The sequence below is a fragment of the Pleurodeles waltl genome, chromosome 7 (genome assembly GCF_031143425.1).
Source record: "Pleurodeles waltl isolate 20211129_DDA chromosome 7, aPleWal1.hap1.20221129, whole genome shotgun sequence".
Taxonomy (NCBI): Eukaryota; Metazoa; Chordata; class Amphibia; order Caudata; family Salamandridae; genus Pleurodeles; species Pleurodeles waltl.
Genome location: NC_090446.1, coordinates 1,448,298,102 through 1,448,321,895, shown reverse-complemented (window position 1 = coordinate 1,448,321,895; position 23,794 = coordinate 1,448,298,102). Strand labels below are relative to the sequence as shown.

At 44.6% G+C, this 23,794-nt stretch overlaps 1 protein-coding gene across 1 annotated transcript in view; it reads right to left on the bottom strand.

Annotated features, from left to right (window-relative positions):
- Positions 1-23,794, bottom strand: part of LOC138246472 (FXYD domain-containing ion transport regulator 5-like) — a 150,955-nt gene that overhangs the window by 9,199 nt on the left and 117,962 nt on the right. The window contains exons 6-8 of the mRNA XM_069201109.1: positions 17,363-17,407; positions 14,841-14,915; positions 7,795-7,843 (exon numbers count right to left, since the gene is read on the bottom strand). Of these exons, the coding sequence (XP_069057210.1) occupies positions 7,795-7,843; positions 14,841-14,915; positions 17,363-17,407 (169 nt within the window). The remainder of the gene's footprint in view (positions 1-7,794; positions 7,844-14,840; positions 14,916-17,362; positions 17,408-23,794) is intronic.

Genomic DNA, 23,794 nt, shown 5'->3' with positions numbered 1-23,794 from the left:
CCAAAAAACACTTTTTCCTCACATTTCGGTGACAGAAAGTTCTGGAATCTGAGAGGAGCCACAAATTTCCTTCCACCCAGCGTTCCCCCACGTCTCCCGATAAAAATGGTACCTCACTTGTGTGGGTAGGCCTAGCACCCGCGACAGGTTATGCCCCAAAACACAACGTGGACACATCACATTTTCCCAAAGAAAACAGACCTGTTTTTTGCAAAGTGCCTAGCTGTGGATTTTGGCCTCTAGCTCAGCCGGCACATAGGGAAAACTAGCAAACCTCGGCATTTTTTAAAACTAGACACCTAGGGAAATCCAAGATGGGGTGACTTGTGGGGCTCTGACCAGGATCTGTTACCCAGAATCCTTTGCAAACCTCAAAATTTGGCTAAAAAAACACATTTTCCTCACATTTCGGTGACAGAAAGTTCTGGAAACTGAGAGGAGCCACAAATTTCCTTCCACCCAGCGGTCCCCCAAGTCTCCCGATAAAATTGATACTTCACTTGTGTGGGTAGGCCTAGCGCCTGCGACAGGAAATGCCCCAAAACACAACGTAGACACATCCCATTTTTTGACAGAAAACAGAGGTGTTTTTTTGCAAAGTGTCTACCTGTAGATTTTGGCCTCTAGCTCAGCCGGCACCTAGGGAAACGTACCAAACCTGTGCATTTTTGAAAACTGCAGACCTAGGGGAATCCAAGATGGGGTGACTTACGGGGCTCTGACCAGGTTCTGTTACCCAGAATCCTTTGCAAACCTAAATATATGACTAAAAAACACATTTTCCTCACATTTCGGTGACAGAAAGTTCTGGAATCTGAGAGGAGCCACAAATTTCCTTCCACCCAGCGTGCCCCCAAGTCTCCCAATAAAAATGGTACCTCACTTGTGTGGGTAGGCCTGGTGTCCGCGACAGGATTAGATCACACAACGGTCAATGTTGGTCCCTACATGAGGCAGCTGTTGACCCTGGGGTGATCCATTCCTGATGCAGGCACTAGGTATAGGCACTCAAGTGGGGTAGTGTTTTTATCAGGACAGGTGAGGAATCACTGGGTGGTAGGAATTTTGTGGATCCCAGCACATTCCTGTAGTTTGTGTGACAGAAATGCGAGAAAAATAGAGTTTTTATTCAACATTCCAGCTTTGCAGGGTATTCTGGGTAAGAAAACTTTGGGGAATCCACACAAGTCACACCTCTGTGGACTCCCCCGAATGTCTAGTTTCCAGAAATGTTTGGGTTTAGTATGTTTCTTTATATGGCCGCCGAACCCAGGACCAAAAACACAGGTGCCTGCCTTACAAAACCAGTTTGTTTTGTGATAGATAATTTTGATGTCTCCACAATACGATTTGGGCGGTGGAATTTGGGGCTGAACTAAATTGGGGAGCTCCCAAGAGAGCACTCTCTCTCTCTGCTTGCCGCCGCATTCACCTGCTCTCTGGGTTGGGCTAACCCACTATTACCCCGTTGCACAGACTGTGCTTGCGAAGGGACAACAGGACTGTCCTCATCACCTCCCTCATAATTTACTGGAAGAGGAGTTATCGAATGGGACTCCTCCGACTAAAAAATCACTCCCAGAGTCTGCGCCATTGTCCTATCCCTCAGATGCTGTCTCAGTATCTGATGTCTCAGTCTCTGATCCTATGTCAGAGCTGTCCACTATAACCCAAGTGACGGCAGCAGTCATCCATCAAGATGCCATCTCTGCTAATGGCTAAACTGTTGCTCTAAAACACTAGCCTACGTAGACAGTCACAAAATCGTTGGTGTGTGTGAGATACGTGCAACAGTAGAGGCCACCTTACCTGCGCTTCTTCCCTCAATCAGCACGTTCTTTCAAGACACTCATAAAACACCTTGTTACATACCATTCGTCACAGTCTTTAGCACCTCCTGCGCCCAGTCCAACAATCATTATTGGTGCTCCCACTCCCTCCTCGGATTCCCTCATTACCACCCAGCAAAAGTGCCCTTCATCTCTCCATAGCCGCCCCCCACCCCGCACATACATTTCATTTGTATTATAGCGCAGGTAATGGCTGACTTTACTAATTTACTCAGCTACTGACATAAAATACAGCTTTGCTCTTGGCAGTAGGCATATAAACCTTCTGCGCTTCTTTATGGCACTAAAACTGCCACTAGACAAAAGTCTGATCCTTTTGTAGCAGAAACATAATCACAATACTTACTTGACATTTTTATTGCTGCCTAAAAGCTACAGGTGAAATGCGTCAGTTGAAGTATGTGCATTGCTTTGAAGACGCAAGCTGCAACTGCAAGACAACTGGTGGCAAATATATATATATATATGACAAAAACAAATTCTTGAAAAAACAAGAAAGTTCACCCAAAGTGCTGTTAAATTTAGTTGCATGATGTGGAAATCTGTGGTGTGTATTGGAGGCATGTGGTGTGTTGTGGAAATGTGTTGTGTATTTGAAATATGTGGTTTGGTGTGCAATTATGTGTTGTTTATTGGAAATGTGCGGAGTTGAATTGTCTGGGGTGGAACTGTGTGGCGTTGAGCGAAATTATGCTTATTTGAATTATGTGTTATGGTGTGGAGCGCATATTTATACTTTTACTGCTCCTCTATGCAAAGTTAAATTTGCCTGGACGCAAAATAAAAGGTTTTTCACTCCATAGTGAGTGAGAACTTGCGAAGAGTGCCACTGCAGCCCAGTTACACTTTTCATAAATCACGGGCGTAGAAATTAATGTGAGCGCTTGCAATATCTTCTTAACACCTTGAGTTTTTTTTTTTGGTTTTTGCTCTTAATTGGCTGAGAGGGCCCATTTAAATCGCTGGTCAGTTATCCCTCAGGAGCCTCCTTCTGGACAGGCAGTCTCTTTCTGGCCAAGTGTATACCATTTATTTATTTTTTTCAAAGCACACGGGGTAACCTCATGAAAAAATGTACGATAACCTGATTAAATCTGGAAGCAAGGCCACCTCGAAAGCGAAAACCTACCGCCTATATCTGTATAGTTAGCATGTATGCATCTGTGCAATACATCCAAGTTCCCTAAATGATTCGCCATCTGCATCAATTTGTACAGGAAATGAGTGGGTACTGGCTAAGATCAGCTGCCCCACAATAGGTTAACATGACCAGAGAGTTTAAATTATTGTGGCAAAAGTAACGTAGTAGTGATTAGTTTTAAAAACAGGATGACAAGGAAGATGTATTTAAACATACATTTACAATCTTGTAACAAGGCCCGACGCTCTAAAACACAGCTGCATATTTACAAAATACTTGTCACCATGGCCAATGTAAGCGTGTTTGATGGTAGAGAGGGTGTGCGCTGTGCAGGGGCTTGATCTACTGAAATAGGGAGTCAACAGCTGCCAAGCATGTTTGTGGGAATATTAACAAGATTTCCCCCCTCTGTTTTGACTTTGTCTTTACCTTTCGATTTATATTCAGGACACACATGGGCAATAAAAACAGCGCGGGTTGTTGGCTGGACACACAGCGAGGCGACGGTGGGTGGGGCCATTACTGTTCACACACACCAGGTTCAAATCCATCACTGAACAGGTCAAGAATTATTAGAAAGCATAACTGTGACCAGCGCCGGCTGCATACTCTTTAGGAGCGGCAAAAGGCTCTTGAGGCCTCATTTTATCAGTGCTGGGCCAGCGTCTCAGGGTGCAAGAAATCCACAGACATCATACTCTGTGCGCCAGATGCATCTAAGTGCTTTCAGCAAAGGTATACATGTGTTGTGAACAAACCTACCACGATAAGCAAGTAAACAGCAGCTGCCACAGCTCAGGGAAACAGGCACCCTTGAAAAACAGCCTCTAACACTCGTATTTGAATATACAGCAAATGTAACGAGATAAGAACATGATTTACAGCCCCCTTTACAGAAACGGCCCTTGGAGCACTGAAAACTTTGAGTGCTCAGGTCAAATGTTCTTAGAGAAAGGGAAAAGTAGTCCCAAAATACATGTTACAATGTATTTAAAAATACATCTTTTAGTGAAGTTGGTTTTTAGAATGTGTGTTTGAAAATGCCACTTTTAGAAAGTAGGCATTTTCTTGTTTAAACCATTCTGTGACTGCCTGTTTGTGGATTCCCCGTCTGGGTTAGTTTGACAGTTGGCTTGTTTACACCTCTCCTCTAGACAGTGACACAAGGGGAGATGGGGTGTAGCCTGCATATCCTGATGAGTCATCTGAGCTAAAGTGGAGGGAGAAGTGGTCACTTACACCTGAAAAGACTGTGTCTGCCCTCACACACACCTCACCTGGTGTGTTTGGGGCCTGGCCTGGACTAGGAAGGATTTTGCAAACACTTGAGACTTTGCTTTGAAGTTTGCCAACTTCAAAGGCAGACGGGGCATAAGTATTGGACACAAAACCCCAGACTTCTAGAGCTTTCTGGAATCAAGGGGAACCGCTACCAAGGAGAAGAGCTGAAGGAGGAGTACTGTCCCTTTGCTGTGTTGCTTTGCTGGACTGGCCTGCAGTTGCTGCTTCTGCCTGAAAAGAGTGGAAAGGGTGAACTTTGCTGTGTATCCTGCTTCAGAAAGTTCTCCAAGGGCTTGGAGTAGAGCTTGCCTCCTGTTGGAAGTCGCAGGGACACCAAAGACTTCAATTTCCTCAACCTGCAGCACTGGGAACTGTGTGTTCTGTGCTGTTCAAGAGGAGAAACCACTGCAATGCCGCCAACGACGCTGCTGGCCTGCACCGTGACCTGCCGACGCTACACGGAGTCGCACTGCCCCGCTTCGCACTGCACCCTGGTCTCACCGACGTCGTCATCAGACAACTTCACCGAGCCGCTGCACACACCACGACCTGTGGGCCCCGCACTCCAGCATCGCCTGCACACACCACAGCCTGGGTATCCCCGACGCCGCCTCTCCTGCTGACACCGGCGGCGCTGCATGCACCATGGCCTGTGGACACCGCTCGTGAGGAGCACGAAGCACTGTCCTGTACCGCACCCCCGGCCCACCGATACCAGCACCATTGACTCCAGTGTTGTCACCAGGCATTGCTGCCTGCACCGTGGCCTGTGGACACTGCTTGTGAGGGTCATGAAGTACCGTCCAGCACCGCCAGCTTGGGCCTACCGACAACAGCGCTCCCGCAATGACAATACTGCTGCCTACACCGTGACCTGGTGACACCGCACGTCACACCACCCGCTTCACACCGCAGCCCTGGTCTCACCAATGCACCTGGATGTTGTCACCGAGCCGCTGCCTGCACCGTGACTTGTGGGCACTGCACATTGCATCGTCCCACTTCGCACCGTAGCCCGATGCCATCCACACCAGCGCTCCTGACTTCATCAGCCTGGAGTTTGACCTGCAATGCATGTGACTTCAAGAGCCTGGCAATCCCCGCACCGACTCCGGAACTGACACTGCAACGCCAGCAACGCCGCTCTCCGGATCTCATCGCGAGGATCACGATGCCCTGCAATTGCTAAGGTACTGTTTGACGGTCTTCCCGACACCATAGCTCGCCTGTGACACCTCAGACAGCCTGAACTGTTGGTTTTGTTAATCATGACGCCGTGATAAGCCTGACTGCTCGTGCCAAGCTACCAAGGGGGTGAGCAGAGGTTATCTGAGCGGCTATCTCCCTTATCCCGACAACAGTGAGGGTCCCTACTTGGACAGGGTGCAAACCGACTGCCAACTAGAGACCCCATTTTTAACAGCAGAGTTTTGAACTTGACCCTGAATTTAACCAGAAGGCAAATGAGAAGGAAGGGGAATGGTGGTGGTGATGGGGGGGAGAGTTTGACTCCATGTGGTCAGGTTTCCATAAATGCACCAACTCAGCAGGCACATTCTGACTGCCTGAATTTACACTCTTTTTAATCGGACGGAGAGTTTTTTTCTATTCTGCCTTACAGCAGTCCACTGCCATGTCAGCTCAAACTGAAGGTCAAACTGAAAAAACAGAGAGCCTGCTCTGGAGGAGGGAGAGCTGGAAATGAGTCCCCTTAAACACCACATTGATTTGTGAGTTGAAGTTGAGGTCTGAATAAAAAATAATTCACAGATTTATGACCTGCTGGAATAAGACGGGGTGGGGTTGTTCATTGGTTTGGGAGGCAACATTAAATTCTTCCCTACTAAGTGTAGGATTTGAATCTCAAAACTGTTGAAACGTATGTGAATGGTGCCAGAACACTGTCACAATATCATCTGACAAATAGATCATATCCTAAATATCTTTAAGAAAAACATCAGCTCATTGGGTTTTATAATAGAAAATCTAAACTTGGTGGGGCAATATTTTTGTACATTATATATAGGACATAATATTTATGTCAGAAAATATTTATGTATATGTTCTTCTAACATACAGCCCAAGTAAGATGTTTTCATCCAAGAATGACTGGGTTTAGGCATATCACAGTGCTATTTGTGTTCCTCTGTGATGTTCTCTAAGGATGTATCATCTGCATATATCTGGCATATTACCTACTGGTGGTTTACTACCTGAGCCAAGGGCAGGGTAGACAGTGACAAGAAGTGGTGAGAGGGAAGACTCCGGTGAGAAATGAGCGAATCTATTCCCTCGTAACAAGCTCATTCGTTTGGCTACGAATATCAAGAAACAAGTCTGCTGTGAACAAAATCTCTAAGACCAAAATACTGAAAGGTAATTACATATAGGAATAATATATATTCACCTTTCTAGATACCTTGAAGATATATATATATATATATATAGAGCCAAGGTGCATATATACTGAGTTAGGAATAGAAAATCGATGCATACCGATATTTTGGATTTGATATTTTGTCCTTTATGTTTGTGTACCTCAATATTCTACCTTCAATATTCAGGAGGGTATACCCAATAATATGGGGTGGGTGAATGTGTTGTAGGCAACTGATCAAGGAAGACTAGAACCTTTTATTGTGCTTCTTCAATGGTGACAACGAGTTCTTCTCTGAAGTTTGCTAATGCTGATTCTGTTGTCTTAGAAGGTTTGAATACAGGTTTGTGATCATTCAGAATTAGAGTATGTTTTGTATATTCTGGTAATTTCTCTTTCCTGACTTATGCCAGGAGTGGGAGGTTACAGACTGGGTAATATTTAGACAACACATATGGATCTATGGTTGGCTTCGTCGGGAAGGTAGTCACGTTTAAATGGTTTAAGGAATCAGGACCTGTGCATCTTAGAAGAAAAGCATCAATTATGAGTCATCAGTACATTTTGTAAGCACTATTATCGGGTATGCAAAGCAGCATTTTTCCACTGCTAGGATGGAGGCTTTCTTTAGTGGTGTGTTCGCCAGCTCTTTAACTTCTACCTCCAAAACTAGCTCAAAGGAAGAAAAGACCATATGGTGTGTGGTGGAGGAGAGTCTATAGGGTTATTGCACTTTACTTCTACTGATTGATTCATATTAGAGAAGGCAAACAGATTTTTTTCAGAGGTCCTGTGTGGTTCAGGGTGCATTTCGAAGCATTTGTAGATTTAAAAATGTTAAATATCTGTTATATTCATCTCAGGGTCAAGATGTAATGTTTACCGAATTCTCCAGTGTCCTGCAAGCAGTCTAACTGAACACTGTGCAATTAAGATTCATGTACAACTAATCACCTATTTACCCACGAGAGTTTTGCATCATGTTAATGGAGTTAAACAAGGAGCCCACATAATGTCCTGCTCTCAGAAATATTGAAATAACCAAAATATCACCGCTCTTCAAACAGCAAGTCAAACACTTCTGTAGTCTGCCCTAAACGAGGTGCACTGAGGTTTGCTCTAGCTTCCTTATTCTAGTTACTCACCGACTTTTCTTCTTTTTGTGACAGCATGGGGCACACCTGCACCGCCCACCTGCAGGAAAAGGAGAGATATATTCTAGCTCATATCAGAAAAGCTTTACCCTTGCAAAAGTATTACATCACACTTATTACATTTAAGTAGTTAAGAATCCTATACATTTTGTACATTGTGTATTTTAAACAATCCAAGATAATATTCTCCAGTTTCTGACCTGTCTGACCGAGAGCGGATAGGAAGAAGAGAGGACCACTAAAAAATATCTGGGGTGGAAGAGGCAGAGGGAGACAGATTCTGACAATAACGATTACCCATCACTGCTTCCTCAGAGGAGGGAAGGTTTATGGAGGTCCACTAAAAAACTGGATATGTGGGATAATGGATGACTGAAGCAAGGACTTCTTTGTGGAGTGGGAGAAGAGAGATGTGCTGTTGGTTGGAAGGCAAAGTGTTTCATATGTGCCATGAGATTACCAGAGATGGCATACATTTAGGAGAAGATGAAGGGCGTTCAGCACATGATTAAGCCTCACCGCCTAGACCTCACCGCCTAGACCGCACTGACACTTCTGCACTGAAAGTCACTCTGAGGGGCGTTGTAGAGTGTCAGGCATGAAAGGCAGCAGCAAGATTAAAGAATCTAGTTCTTGGTGTAAGGATGCCTAAACTGTGCTTCTTTGTCATGTACCATACCAACACCATGAGTTCCAGGTGGAGGGCATGGAGAGGCCTAGTAAACTGCCTTTTCCAAGATGGTGGTCTGTCCAAAGAACTATATCTGGGGTTCTCAATCAAAGTTGAAGTAGAGTCTTTTTTGGTGATGTCAGTTTCTATCTGAACCGTATATAGGGAGGGATTTCCAAATGAAGGATGAATCGCAACACATTTGTTCCCTTCATTTTTATCAGCTCTTCGCCTCACTGCTACAATTTCTGCCCCTAATTTTTAGGGTTGAGCGTTGTAATCTCTCTACGTACTTTTAACTACGCCCACTCTGGCTATTCATTCTTTGTTGTACTTGTCTTAAATGCTTCATTTTTATTGGTGCATTTTGTGATATGTCCCTCCTTTGTGTGCCGAGTTCCCTCCCCTGGCGTATTAACTAAGTGAAAATTCCTGAACATTTCTGTTATTAAAAGTTTTGGAATTTGATACCTCATTTTGGCAGGGGCTAGGGCAAGAACGGGGGCAGTAATGTGTTGGTACAGGAAATCCGCCTGATGGGTGCAGATGGCTAGGACCTGCAAAGACCTGCAAAACCTGACCAAGAGTTAAGCAAGGTGGGGGCAGACAGACTGGATAGGGGAAGGGAATGAGGGGGGCAATGAACGGTGCCGTAAGAGGAAGGTCCATGAAGGGCTGCACGGTCATAAGTACAGCACTAGTGAAAATTCTCCATCTTTGACACGTCAATTCAAAATTATCGTGAACCATGAGGTGCCCACACCCAATGCCCCTGTCACTGAGGGCGAAGGAGGGGCTACTTTAATACCATGGGGGGACGTGGCCTCTCCTGGGCCAGAGAGGTAGATTTGAGGCCACTCTTCTGAATTGAAACGCCTTGAGCAGAGCTTCCCTGGCTCAGATAGAAGCTATAAAAATACTTTTATTTTGCGCTGTTAAATTCAGAAGCAGTCGCGGCTGGCAGCAGGGCAAAGTGGCGGGGAAGGGGTAAACAAAACAAATAAATAATAATTTTAAATAACTTGCCTCATCCCTGCCACACTGCTGCTCTTCAGGTCTCTGCTGTACTGCAGGCTCCCAGGCACAGGCTCCCCAGCCTACCCTATAGCCAATCCTAATGCTGCTCTCATGCTGCTGGCAGCAGCCTGGGCCTGCTGTCTCCAACCCTGCAACACAGTACTGGGTTGGAGAGAGCTCAGACAGCTGGCCAAACACACATGCGCACTGAGGGGAGTGAAAACCACTCCCACTCCATCCCTGTCATCCCCATAGCCCCGCCCCTTTAAAACCCTTTAAAAGTTTCACTTTAAAAGGGTTTGCAGCTGCTGTACTGGCAGGGGGGCAATGCTCCTACGTTATAGCAGTGGAACGCAGCTATGAAGTAAACAACAGCTGCTACCACAGGAAACTTATTTAAGTACAAAAACACACACTTGCTTCAAGGTTCAGTGGTTGCTGCTCCATTATTTTATGCTCTTGGTTGAGCTTAAAGCTGTTTGTTGCTCGGCCATGCAATAACACAGAACTGTAATTGTGGTTTGCAGATGGCAGAGGCCTGAGATCAGCCCAGGACAGCTGCATGAAGTAGCCACCCACATCAATTTGAATTGGTGGGATTTCTGTGTGAGAATTATAGCTGGACTGCAGAAGTAAAAACAGCTCTGGCAAAAATGTGTGAACCATCTCGGCTCCCTTTGTCTACTCAAACTCTCTCTCTTTACATCCATCTATTTTCTCTCTCTCCTCTAGTTCTTCTCCCTCTTTAATCGCGTTCTCTCTACCTTTACCCTCCCTCCTTCACCTTATCTTGACAGTATGTGACCATTATATGTTTATAGCATAGACCTTATAAAAAGTGTGTTTCTTTTACAGGTCAAATTCATATCCACCAATCCAGTATTAGAGAAAACACACTATATATATATATATATATATATATATATATATAGGACTGAACCCGTCTGCTCCCCACCCCTGCACTGTGGAAAGTGCACACTGTATATGGTTCTGAACCCTTCTCTCCCCCATCCTTGCACTGAGGACAGCGCACACTTTATATGGATTAGAACCCTTCTCTTCCCCACCTCTGTACTGTGGAAAGTGCACACTCTTTGTCGGTCTGAACCCTTCACTCCCCTATCCCTGTACTTTGGGAAGTGCATACTCTATGTGGTTTAAACCCTTAATTATAGGTCTGAACCCTTCTCTTCCCCATCTGTGTACTGTGGAAAGTGCACACTTTATATAGGTCACATTAGTCACGCTTCCTCCTGCTCCAGCGTGTGATGGCCCCTCCTCCGGTTTCGGTTTGCCTTTCATCCCAGCCCCAATCCTTCCTAGATATTCAGGCGGGGAGCCAATAACTCTCGCACTCATGGCGGCGGTGGTGCTTTGAATCGGCTCGCTTCTGACAACTGTATTACACTTCATTTTCAATTCATGTGGCAAGAACAGTCCAGTTATGAATTTACAACCAATTGCTCTAACTCGTTTTATTATGTCACTATTATGTGGCTGTCTGGGGTCTAAGCATATGACTGGTGTAACAGATTTGCACTCTGTGTAACTGGGTGGGATTTGTCTAGCACTGCTTTCTGCAGAATGTAATTATGTGATTTGTATACTTGATTTGAAGTGAAAAAATATGCTACATTCCTTTGATACATGAGAGGCCACGTGAAGTTGCATTTTTAATCGTGTATTGTACTCATAGATTACATTGTAGCATGCATGCAGGAACATTTTTTTTTAAATCCGCAGTTTTGCCAAAATTGATTAAGACGTCTTGGGGAACGTATGGCTTATGCCGAAATGGGAGGGTAAAGCGGGAATGCCACGCCAAATAAAAGTGTATATGTGAAAAATGTGCTGTCGACAAAGGTGGAGTGGCAGCTATTCTCCACAAGGTGGCAGGGCAGAGCTGAGATAGCATTTCTGGACCTAGTCTAGACTCCGGGATGCTGAGTTGACAACTGGCTCAATTGATCATAAATCCAAACAGTTTACGGTCTATAATGCTATTTCTTATTGTATCAAACAGCGTGACTCTGCGTCCACGGCGCTGGAGATGTAATGTATCATGAAGTCAGACAGTGCAGGCAGTAATATTTTCTTACAGCGCGCTGTCTCATCAGGGTTAGTGAGCGCAATATAAATGCAGTCACATTAACATAGAATTTCATTACTCGTTGTCATCAAGGATGCGATACTTCAGTTTTGGACTTTCATTTAGGCACCTCATGCATTCTGGTTGTTGCAGTTTACATTTAAATCGTCTGGATTACATTTTTGTACAATAAGACAAAGGAAAACCCTCCCCTCTACTCGCCCCAGCCCTCGCTTGTCATAAGTCTACACAGTGTGAAACCTCCTGCTCACACTCTGATCTTTCAGGTTTCCTACTTCCAATTGTGGGAAGCTATCCAGCACGAACATTTTCTTGGATGTTTAGCTCAAATCCAGGGCAATGGGTGTTACAGCAAAGGAAATACATGGATTTAGGGGCCTCCTCACCCCATGTCATCACAGACGCAGTTGCCAGTCCTGGACTTTAAACCCCAAAGTAATTTAATTTCAGCTGAGTTAGTCTAATTACCTCAATCAAAACAGACTACAACACCCAGAATGCACTAGGTTTTCACATTAAAGCCCAGGCCTGGACTAAACGAGCTACTCTTACGTGCAACTGGGAATCCAAAAGCCCTGTCAAACTGCAACTTAAAGATATCCTCAAGGAGCTTCCTTTTCTTTAGGAGCTGCCTCGAAGGCCCACCTGTCTCATAAACTGGCCCTTTTTTGTCTGACTTCAGACTAATCCAATCAATGGTGGGACTGGCCGGTCCAGGACAACCTTTTTTAGAGGTCCCCGGCGGGTCACATGGTCCAGAGCCAACTGTTCTCCGGAAGAGATTTTTTCAACACTGGCTCCTAGCTATCCGTAATTAGGTGTGCGCACAAGGCCACAAAAGTTTCTCAAACTTTGAGTACTCATCACAAAACCTATAAAATATAAGCGATGCTCTCAAAGTTCTATAGGAACTGAGCTTTGACATGAAAAGCAGGGAATGCACTCGGCTACACAATGCTGGCAAATAACCGGCGCAAAACACTTCTACAGCACTCACATGAAAAAGGTGAGCAAGGTATGCGCTCGAGTACAAAATACAAATACCCACTTGACCCGTGTGAGAACCGAAATTCAGGATCATTGTAAATAAAACCTTTGCAGAAATGTTGCCACGAAATAAAGCAAAGTGCGTCTGCAGGGAGATGTATGTGAGGAATAATGGATACTCCATTTAATGTCTTGCCACAGACCATCATCCATGTTTTGGTAGTACTGAGTACATTAACCTTTTTGAGGGTGGAGCGCGCAAGCGTTCGGGCATGTTGTAATCTCACTGTGGGCTTTTAACCACGCCCACTCTTGATATTCATTCTTTGTTGTGCTGGTCTTAAATGCTTCATTTTCATTGGTGCATTTGGTGAAATGTCCCTCTTTTGTGTGCTGAGTTCCCTTTCAGGCGATTTAACTAAGTGAACATTTTTGTTGCCCCTCACACTACATAAAGCTTCCTCCTGTTACAGCGTGTGATGGCCCCTCCCCCGGTTTCTGGTTGCCTTTCATCCCAGCCGCGATCCTTTCTAGACATTCACGCAGGGAGCCAATAACTCTCGCGCTCACGCTCATGGTGGTCGTGGCACTTTGAATTGACTTGCTTCTGTCAACTGTTTTACTTTTCATTTTCAATTTAAGTGGCAAGAAAAGTCCAGTTAAGAATTTACAACGCTAATAGCGCTAACTCGAGCAAACGCAAGACCTATTGCATTGCAAATGCTTGTTGCTTTTTGGAAATAGAACTTCAGTTGAATCTACCTGTGGATATTCTGCATGGCTCTTCCCTCTTCTCTGATCTCAGTGGGAAGTTACTGTATTGCTAATAACTTCTGTTTTAATCATTATCGTCACCAAAGAACTACAGGATTATCAAGTAGTAGGTATTTCACCCTTTGTGTGTTTTCCACCTTATTGGGACCCTTTTATGGAGGCACTTGGCACTATTAAGTGCAGCTTAGCTCCGTGGCTCCTGGGAAAAGTTGCCTTTTCCTAAGTTAATTAGGCAGAGGACACAACAGATGCACATTACAGTAAGGCAGAAAGTATTTGCAGGCAAAGGTGGCACGGAAAACAACTAATAGTAAGGGCACTACTTGAAGAGAACTGGAGACATCTCTTTCCTTACTTAATGAAACTGAATCTCATCAATAGAAATGAATACAGATTTACATGTAAACACAGTATATTACAGTTCAAATGTCATCTTTAATTCAAAACATTTCCATTCCAAACCAAAGAACCCTCTAAAGGTGGAATTATCTGAGTGGGATCAGGGAATGGAACTTATTTACATAAGACTTATCTGGAATTTTGTACAGGAGTATTAAAATCCGAACATTATCTGACATACAAATATTATGACCCAATATTGGGGCATATTTAAGCGCCCCTAGCGCCATTTGAACGCCACATTAGCATAATTTTTTACACTAATGTGGTGCTAGAAGGCCAAAAAGGCTGTGCTGTATTTACAAAGTGGCTCAATGCATGCATTGCGCCACCTTGTAACCCATTGCGCTATATTATGCCTGCGCCAGGCATAATGTATGTAAAGGGGGTGCTCCCCTGTTAGGGGGGCCAACAAAAATGGGGCAAGGAAATCTAAGAGATTTCCTTGTACCATTTTTTCACCACTTTTAACGCTCAGAGCAGGCGTTAAAAGGAGGCTTCCACTGGTTACAACGGGCCTCTGGGTGCTTTGCAGGATTAGCGTCAGAATATTTAACGCTATTCCTGCAAAGCGCCGGACTAGCGTTAAAAATTCTGATGCAAGTCCCCTAACTACCACCGTTGTGCGCTGTATTTTAAATACAGTGCACACATGGTGGCATTAGGGAAGCACTAAGGGGCGCAATAAAAGTGGAGCCACACTTTCACAGCACCACTTTTCTTAAACATGCCTTATTGTTTACAAAATACTGCCTAATTGGAGTTAATAATAAAAGATCCCAATGGGATGATATTTTTGTAAAAAAGATAGGACACAACATTTATGGCAGATGTTTCTGACTACAATATGTTGACATACAATCATAAGTAGAGATGTTGGGATGTTCTGGGGGTGTCAAGAGGTAAATGGGGCCAAGAAAGACATTAACAGGCGACAACAGCTTCACTGTAGCATTTCGTTATTAAAAGATCCCAAAACGTTAAACCAGGAGATGGAACTTTTCTGGTGTGGAGTCTGGAACTTTAGGTGGTCCACCGACAGTGACATGTTGGCACCAAGATTGTTAATTCGATACTCACACGTTATGATCAAGATTCCAGTGACAAAGAATACCAATGCACAGATCAGTCCATGAACCCGAAGTGTAGTGTAATCTAGAATAAAATACATAAATAGGCAATTAGTATTGCTTGTGCTTAAGAGGGGGAGTTTCCAAATCCATGCCAAGAGCACTGGTTTACGATATTGCTCCTTCCTTATGTCATACCCACCGCGTATGTTATACATGTTCTTTTTGAACTTTCTGAATAGATAAATGCACACAACAAGATGACCCATGAAGAGTACATTTTTCAGGAATGAGCCCACATTAATAGAGGGCCCTACTTACAGTTCCCTCCCAGAAAATGGACACAGAGAAATCCTGTGGTCGCTCTATTCAAAGGATGCCTATTAAAGCGACTGAAAAAGTGAACTAACAGAATATGAAACACCATGGAGAAAAGAAGCATCAAAACAACAAAGATTGCAGAGCCAATGGTAAAGACCTGATGGACCCCTCTAACAATCAGGTAATAGATTCTTCTAATGCGAACCACAGTCAAAACTACAGAGTGTCACTCTTGTGAGCAGCTTTCACTCTGCCAACTTGATAATCCCTGCATCTACATTATCATCAAATTCCACTAGTGATCCCCTTGCTGACGTATAGCAAATAATTTCACCTCCTCAACAACAAAAGGATGGTATAAATTTCACAACCTTGTTCACATCCGATAGCTTTTTAATACATACTTCATTGGCAACAGTGAAGTGCCCTCTTTGCACATCTTACCTAATATGGGCATATTTATACTCAATTTGCGCCTTTTTTAGACGCAAATTTGGTGCAAAACTTACTCTATATTTATATTTTGACGTTAGACCCGTCTAATGTCAAAATATTGGAGTTTGCACCATTTTTTAGATGTGTGAACCTATCTTGCGTACATGAGATGCAAGGTAGGAGTTCCCATCTAAAAAATGGTGCTAACCCTATAGCCCCATATTTATGCCCCGTGCTAAAACAACACACGGGTGGGAGGAGGGGCTAAATAATGGTGCAAAGCTTGCTTTGCACCATTATTTCACGCCTGGGTCAGACCAGGTGTTAGGAGACCTGTGGACCGATTTCCATGGTTGAATACCATGGAATGGGTCCACAGGTGCCCTCCTCAAGCCCCAGGAACACCTCCACTCACACCAGAGGGACACCGGAGGATAGTGGACCGCATCCCAGGTAAGTAGGGTAAGTATTTTAAAAAAAATTAAATTAATGTGCCATCGGGGGCCTAACGTGGGGCCCCCTGCATGGCACAGCGTGCAATGGCCATGCCCAGGGGACACTGGTCCCCTGTGCTGGCCACTGGTTTGGTGGGCATGATTGCTGTCTTCTTTGAGACAGGAGTCATGTGGTATGGATGGTTTTGTGTCACAAAATGACGCTAGGCCGGTTAGAGGCATTTTTTTTTGCCTTTAACCAGCCTAACGTCATTTTTTGATTCAAAATTCCCTTCTCCCATACCGCCACCCCCACCTGTCTAACGTCTGACATTTTTGCCACTAGCTCACCCTTTGCAACCGCTTGCGGCATTCCATAAATTTGGCGCCTGGCTGGCGCTCTGGAATGACGCAAGCCGGTGCTATCATTTTTGATGAAAAACTGCGTATGCGCAGTTTTGCTTCAAAAAGTATAAATACGGGCCGAAGTCCCATACTGCTTCTTTTCAACTTTCTTCCTGCCCTCAGTATCGGTGGCAGGTGTTACAATGTGGAATAGAAAGTGGTCAGCACGAGCTTAAAGCCGTTTTTAAAATTATGTAATAATGTGCTTAGGAACATTGTTCACAATACAACAGATATGTGTTCTCATATTAAACATTATCCATACAAATCACAAATACATGGATGCATGAGTACAAACCAATTTTTTAACAAGCAAAAAAATGTTCATGATACACCCTCCTGATACATTGGACCTGTTCGAGAACAGAAAGACCACATTTATGTGCCCATTGCAAACTGACCTGAAATGAGGCAGAAATCCCATATGCGGAAAGTAACAGTACTGTATGCAGCAGGTTTTTCTGGGTGCAGGATTACCTTTGGATTACAAGGATTTGTGCTCTGAAAGAGAGATGACTTGGAAACTGGCATTCCCACAGTTTGTATCTCTTTTTGAGCACTTTTCCCTGATGCTTTTGACCAGGCTTTCCCTAGTATGTATGAAGAACCTCCTAAAGGTTCGGATATTCCCACCAACCCATATCAGGATGTGTCTTCAAAGTCTTGCTGGTGCCCGAATCTGGATTGCAGACAAATCTGTGATGAAATGTCTACATGAGGTGTAGTCTTCATGTCTGAATAGGGGTACATCAGCCCCAAGCAACTATGCTTTAAACGGCCAACTCAAAGAGCAGGACTGGCAGTATAACAGCCCCACAGGAAACCGAGAGAATGAATTATTGCACAGCACCGAGGTGCAAAATAAGCTTTAACTCACTTTCATTCGCTTCACAACATTTCTAAACAAACAACCACAAAATATTTTAGCTTAACCAACCATAGTAGAATACACTGTCTTGTTTCTTTTGGTCAACGCCATCATCTGTAGAGGAAAGAAAGGGAAATGTATTACTTCACTGTGATCTATTTAACTGCACACAGAAGTAGCATGAAATGCGGTTGTCTTGCTTTCCACTGGGGCTGACGGTGAAGAAAAAACCTATTTTACAACCAGAGGTGTATTTCCTGAAAATCGAAGTGAAAAAAACATATTTTTGCAGAATTCATATCAGAAGAATGTTTCTCTTGATCTTAAAAGCAAATGTGCTTTTTCCTAATTATAAGGAAAGCACTGGAAGATGATGTACTTTCATCGACCATATTATAGAAACTTTGAATTGTGCAAAATAACAGGGCAACACCATTTACGCTGTCTGTGTAATAGGAAATGGGGAAAACTATGGGTCTGATTTACAGTGCCTTTTTTGCTGCTGCAAAGCTAGTGATTCACAAAACCCCAAGCTTTGCAAAGCAAAAAAGGAAATCACAATCTAAAAGTACCTCATTGTGAGCTAGAATGAAAATGTCACTTACCCAGTGTACATCTGTTCGTGGCATCAGTCGCTGAGATTCACATGGTATGCATGAGCGCTCGCCATCTGGTGTTGGGTCGGAGTGTTACAAGTTGTTTTTCTTCGAAGAAGTGTTTTCGAGTCACGGGACCGAGTGACTCCACCTTCTGTGCTCATTGCGCATGGGCGTCGACTCCATCTTCGATTGTTTTCCCCGCAGAGGGTGAGGTAGGAGTTGTACTATAGTAATAGTGCCCGCGCAATGAAAAATGTAAGTATGTACCTATTAAAGGATTAAGTAATATATATACAAATGTACAAAAATTGAAGGTAACTTCTGAACTGCTACAGGCTTCCGGGGAGGTGGGTGGGTCCATGTGAATCTCAGCGACTGATGCCACGAACAGATGTACACTGGGTAAGTGACATTTTCAGTTCGATGGCATCTGTCGCTGTAGATACACATGGTATGCATAGACTAGTAAGCAGTTAGTTCCCCATAAGCGGTGGTTTAGCCTGTAGGAGTAGAAGTTGTCTGAAATAGAGTTCTTAATACAGCTTGACCTACTGTAGCTTGTTGTGCGGATAGCACATCTATACAGTAGTGTTTGGTGAATGTGTGAGGCGTAGACCAAGTGGCTGCCTTACATATTTCTTGCATTGGGATGTTTCCTAAAAAGGCCATTGAAGCACCTTTTTTCCTTGTTGAATGTGCCCTGGGAGTAATGGGCAGTTGTCTTTTTGCTTTAAGGTAGCAGATTTGGATGCATTTAACTATCCATCTGGCTATACCTTGTTTTGATATTGGGTTACCTGCATGAGGTTTTTGGAATGCAATAAATAGCTGTTTAGTTTTTCTGATGTTCTTCGTTCTGTCAATGTAGTACATTAATGCTCTTTTGACATCTAATGTATGTAGTGCTCTTTCAGCCACAGAATCTGGCTGTGGGAAGAATACTGGTAATTCTACCGTTTGATTTAGATGGAATGGAGAAATAACTTTTGGTAAAAATTTTGGATTAGGTCGTAGGACGACCTTATTTTTATGTATTTGTATAAAAGGCTCTTGTGTTGTGAACGCTTGAATTTCACTTACTCTTCTTAGAGATGTAATGGCGATGAGAAAGGCAACTTTCCAGGTGAGGAATTGTATTCCGCAAGAGTGCATGGGTTCGAAGGGTGGGCCCATGAGTCTTGTTAGAACCACGTTTAGGTTCCATGAAGGAACAGGTGGTGTTCTTGGTGGTATAATTCTTTTAAGCCCTTCTATGAATGCTTTGATAACTGGTATCCTATACAAGGAAGTTGAATATGTAGTTTGCAGGTATGCAGATATTGCTGCAAGGTGTGTTTTAATAGAAGAGAAGGCTAGCTTTGCTTTTTGTAAATGGAGCAAGTAATTTACTATATGTTTTGGAGTTGCCTCTAGTGGTTGTATCTGATTATGATGGCAGTACCAAACAAATCTTTTCCACTTACTTGCGTAGCAGTGTCTAGTGGATGGCCTTCTGGCCTGCTTTATGACTTCCATACACTCTTGGCTAAGTTGTAAGTGTCCGAATTCTAGGATTTCAGGAGCCAGATTGCTAGATTCAGCGATGCTGGGTCCGGGTGTCTGATCTGTTGGTTGTGTTGCGTTAACAGATCTGGTTTGTTGGGCAGTTTGATGTGTGGTACTACAGACAGATCTAGCAGTGTTGTGTACCAGGGTTGTCTTGCCCACGTTGGTGCTATTAAAATGAGTTTGAGTTTGTTTTGACTCAATTTGTTTACTAGGTAAGGAAGGAGAGGGAGAGGAGGAAAAGCGTAAGCAAATATTCCTGACCAGTTCATCCATAGGGCATTGCCTTGGGATTGCTTGTGTGGGTATCTGGACGCGAAGTTTTGGCATTTTGCGTTCTCTTTTGTTGCAAATAAGTCTATTTGTGGTGTTCCCCAGAGTGTGAAGTAGGTGTTCAGAATTTGTGGGTGGATTTCCCATTCGTGGACTTGCTGGTGATCTCGAGAGAGATTGTCTGCCAGCTGATTCTGGATCCCCGGAATAAACTGTGCTATTAGACCAATTTGATGGTGGATTGCCCACTTCCATATTTTTTGAGCTAACAAGCTTAACTGCGTTGAATGTGTTCCTCCTTGTTTGTTTAGATAATACATCGTTGTCATGTTGTCTGTTTTGACAAGGATGTATTTGTGGGTTATGATTGGTTGGAAAGCTTTTAGTGCTTGAAAAACTGCTAATAATTCTAGATGATTTATATGCAGTTTTGTTTGATGTATGTTCCATTGTCCTCTTATGTTGTGTTGATTGAGATGTGCTCCCCACCCTGTCATGGAAGCATCTGTTGTTATTACGTACTGTGGCACTGGGTCTTGGAAAGGCCGCCCTATGTTTAAATTTATACTGTTCCACCATAGAAGCGATAGGTAAGTTTGGCGGTCTAGCAACACCAGATCTAGAAGGTGACCCTGTGCTTGAGACCACTGTGAGGCTAGGCACTGTTGTAAGGGCCTCATGTGCAGTCTTGCGTTTGGGACAATGGCTATGCATGAGGACATCATGCCTAGGAGCTGTAGTATTGTTCTTGCTTGTATTGTTTGGTTTGGAGACATGTGTTGAATGACCCTGTTGAAATTGTGGATCCTTTGTGGAGTTGGCGTTGCTACTCCTTTTGTCGTGTCTATTATGGCTCCTAGATATTGCTGTACTTTGCTTGGCAGAATGTTTGATTTTGCAAAGTTGACGGTGAACCCTAAATTGTAGAGGGTTTGTATGACTTGATTTGTGTGGTTTGAGCATTGTGTGAGCGAACTGGTTTTGATTAGCCAGTCGTCTAGATACGGGAACACATGTATTTGCTGCCTTCTGATGTGTGCAGCGACTACTGCTAGGCACTTTGTGAATACTCTTGGAGCGGTTGTTAAACCAAAAGGCAATACTTTGAATTGGTAATGTATTCCTTTGAATACAAACCTTAGATATTTCCTGTGTGATTGATGGATTGGTATATGGAAATATGCGTCCTTGAGGTCTAGGGTTGTCATGTAGTCGTGTTTTCTGAGCAATGGTAACACTTCTTGTAGTGTGACCATGTGAAAGTGGTCTGATTTGATGAATGTGTTTACTACCCTGAGGTCTAGAATTGGTCTCAGTGTTTCGTCCTTTTTTGGTATCAAGAAGTACAGTGAATAAACTCCTGTGTTTATTTGTGTGCTTGGTACTAATTCTATTGCATTTTTTTGCAGTAGTGCTTGAACTTCTATCTCTAGAAGTTGTGAATGGTATTTTGATAAATTTTGTGATTTTGGTGGTATGTCTGGAGGGAATTGCATGAATTCTATGCAATAACCATGTTGGATAATTGCTAGGACCCATGTATCTGTAGTTATTTTGTCCCATGCTTCGTAATATTGATGTATCCTCCCCCCCACTGGTGTTGTGTGGGAGGGGTGAGTGACGTGTGAGTCACTGCTTGTTGGTAGTGGTTTTGGGGCTTTGAAATCTTCCTCTATTCCTAGGAAATTGCCCCCCTCTATACTGGCCCCGAAAACCTCCCCTGTACTGTCCCTGGTAGGTGGGCGGTGCGGACTGTGAGGTGCTAGCTTGTGTGGCCTGACCCCGAAACCCTCCTCTAAAAGGTGTTTTGCGGAAGGTGTTATAAGATCCTCTGCTCTGCGGGGAGTAGAGTGCGCCCATGGCCTTGGCAGTGTCAGTGTCCTTCTTGAGCTTTTCTATAGCTGTGTCGACCTCCGGACCGAACAGAAGTTTCTCGTTTACTGGCATGTTAAGCACTGCCTGCTGAATTTCTGGCTTGAATCCAGACGTTCTGAGCCATGCGTGCCTACGGATGGTAACCGACGTATTAATGGTTCTTGCGGCCGTGTCTGCTGCATCCATGGAGGAGCGTATTTGATTGTTGGAAATGTTTTGACCCTCCTCAACAACCTGTTTTGCTCTTTTTTGCAGATCTTTTGGGAGATGTTCAATGAGATGCTGCATCTCATCCCAGTGGGCTCTGTCGTATCGCGCTAGCAGCGCTTGTGAATTTGCGATGCGCCACTGGTTTGCTGCTTGGACAGCAACCCTCTTCCCGGCTGCATCGAACTTCCTACTTTCTTTATCTGGGGGAGGTGCATCCCCAGAAGTGTGTGAGTTTGCCCGTTTTCTGGCAGCCCCTACCACCACAGAGTCTGGTGGCAGCTGAGAGGTGATGAAGACAGGGTCCGTAGGAGGCGCCTTATACTTTTTGTCCACCCTAGGCGTCACTGCCCTACTTTTAACTGGCTCCTTGAAAATGTCCTTTGCATGGCGTAGCATGCCTGGGAGCATCGGCAGGCTTTGGTAGGAGCTGTGGGTTGAGGAGAGGGTGTTAAATAAAAAATCATCCTCCACTTGTTCCGAGTGTAGTTCCACATTATGGAATAGAGCTGCTCTAGCCACCACTTGTGAGTAGGCTGTGCTGTCTTCCGGTGGTGATGGCCTAGTTGGGTATGTGTCTGGGCTGTTATCAGACACTGGTGCGTCGTACAAGTCCCACGCATCCTGATCTTGGTCGTCGTGGCTCATGGCGGTGTGAGCTGGCGAATGTGACGGGGTGTAAGTTGGCGAAGCCGGAGTTACAGGTGGAGGCGAGGGAGGAGGTGTTACCTTTTGTGTTGTTTGTTGCTGAGGAGTAAACTGAAGCGTTCTCTTTCGTTTGACAGGTGGAAGGGTACTGATCTTCCCAGTCCCCTGCTGAATAAAGATACGCTTTTGCGTGTGATCCACGTCAGTGGATTGCAGTTCTTGTTCAAATCTATGTTTCTTCATTTGAGAAGACATAGAATGCTCTTCGGTATAGGAGCCGGAAACAGGGTCTGGTGTCGCTTTTTTCGGCTCCGAAAGCCCTGTCGATTGTTTTTTCGGCTCCGAGGTAACCTTCCTCTTTTTCTGTGCCGAAAATTCTTGGCCTCTATGGTCTTCGGCGCCACTGTCTCGGCGTCGATCGGTGTCGACACCGAACTCTCGGTGTCGATGCTTCTGTTTAGCACTCTCTCGGTCCCGAGGAGGCTGCGTGCCGGTGTCTCGACCGAAGTCGGACGATCTCGACACTGAATGGGCCTTTTTCGGTGCCGATTGTTGGTCACCGAGAATTTGGGTGGAGCCATGGCCGGTTGGCAGTGGCGTCCCCTGGGCCTTCTTTCCTTTTTTAAGGTTTGATCTCGACGTCTTACTCACAGTTCTTGTAGAGTGTAGCTCGTCGGAGTCTGAATCCTGGATGGAAAAGGATTCCTCCTGTTCTTCTTCTGTCTCGAACTGTCGACGCTCTTTTGGCGTGGACGCCATCTGCAGTCTTCTCGCTCGACGGTCGCGCAGAGTTTTTCGGGACCGGAACGCCCGACAGGCCTCGCAGGATTCTTCACTGTGCTCGGGTGACAGGCACAGATTACAGACCGAGTGCAGGTCCGTATAAGGATATTTGTTGTGGCATTCGGGGCAGAATCGAAACGGGGTCCGATCCATCGGCGTTGTCCTCCACGCGGTCGGGCCGACTAGGCCCCGACGGGGTGCCGAAATCTACCCCGAAGGGCACCGAAGCGCTTCGATGTTCAACGCGTCGTCGTATGTGTCTATCTCTAACCGGATCGCAACGATACCGTCGAAAATCTTCCGTCTTCAGCTATCTTTCCGTTCCGAAACTCGGAGCGACATGAACACGTCCGAACCCGATGGCGGAAAGAAAACAATCGAAGATGGAGTCGACGCCCATGCGCAATGAGCACAGAAGGTGGAGTCACTCGGTCCCGTGACTCGAAAACACTTCTTCGAAGAAAAACAACTTGTAACACTCCGACCCAACACCAGATGGCGAGCGCTCATGCATACCATGTGTATCTACAGCGACAGATGCCATCGAACAGTAATTTCTCGCTTAAAAAAC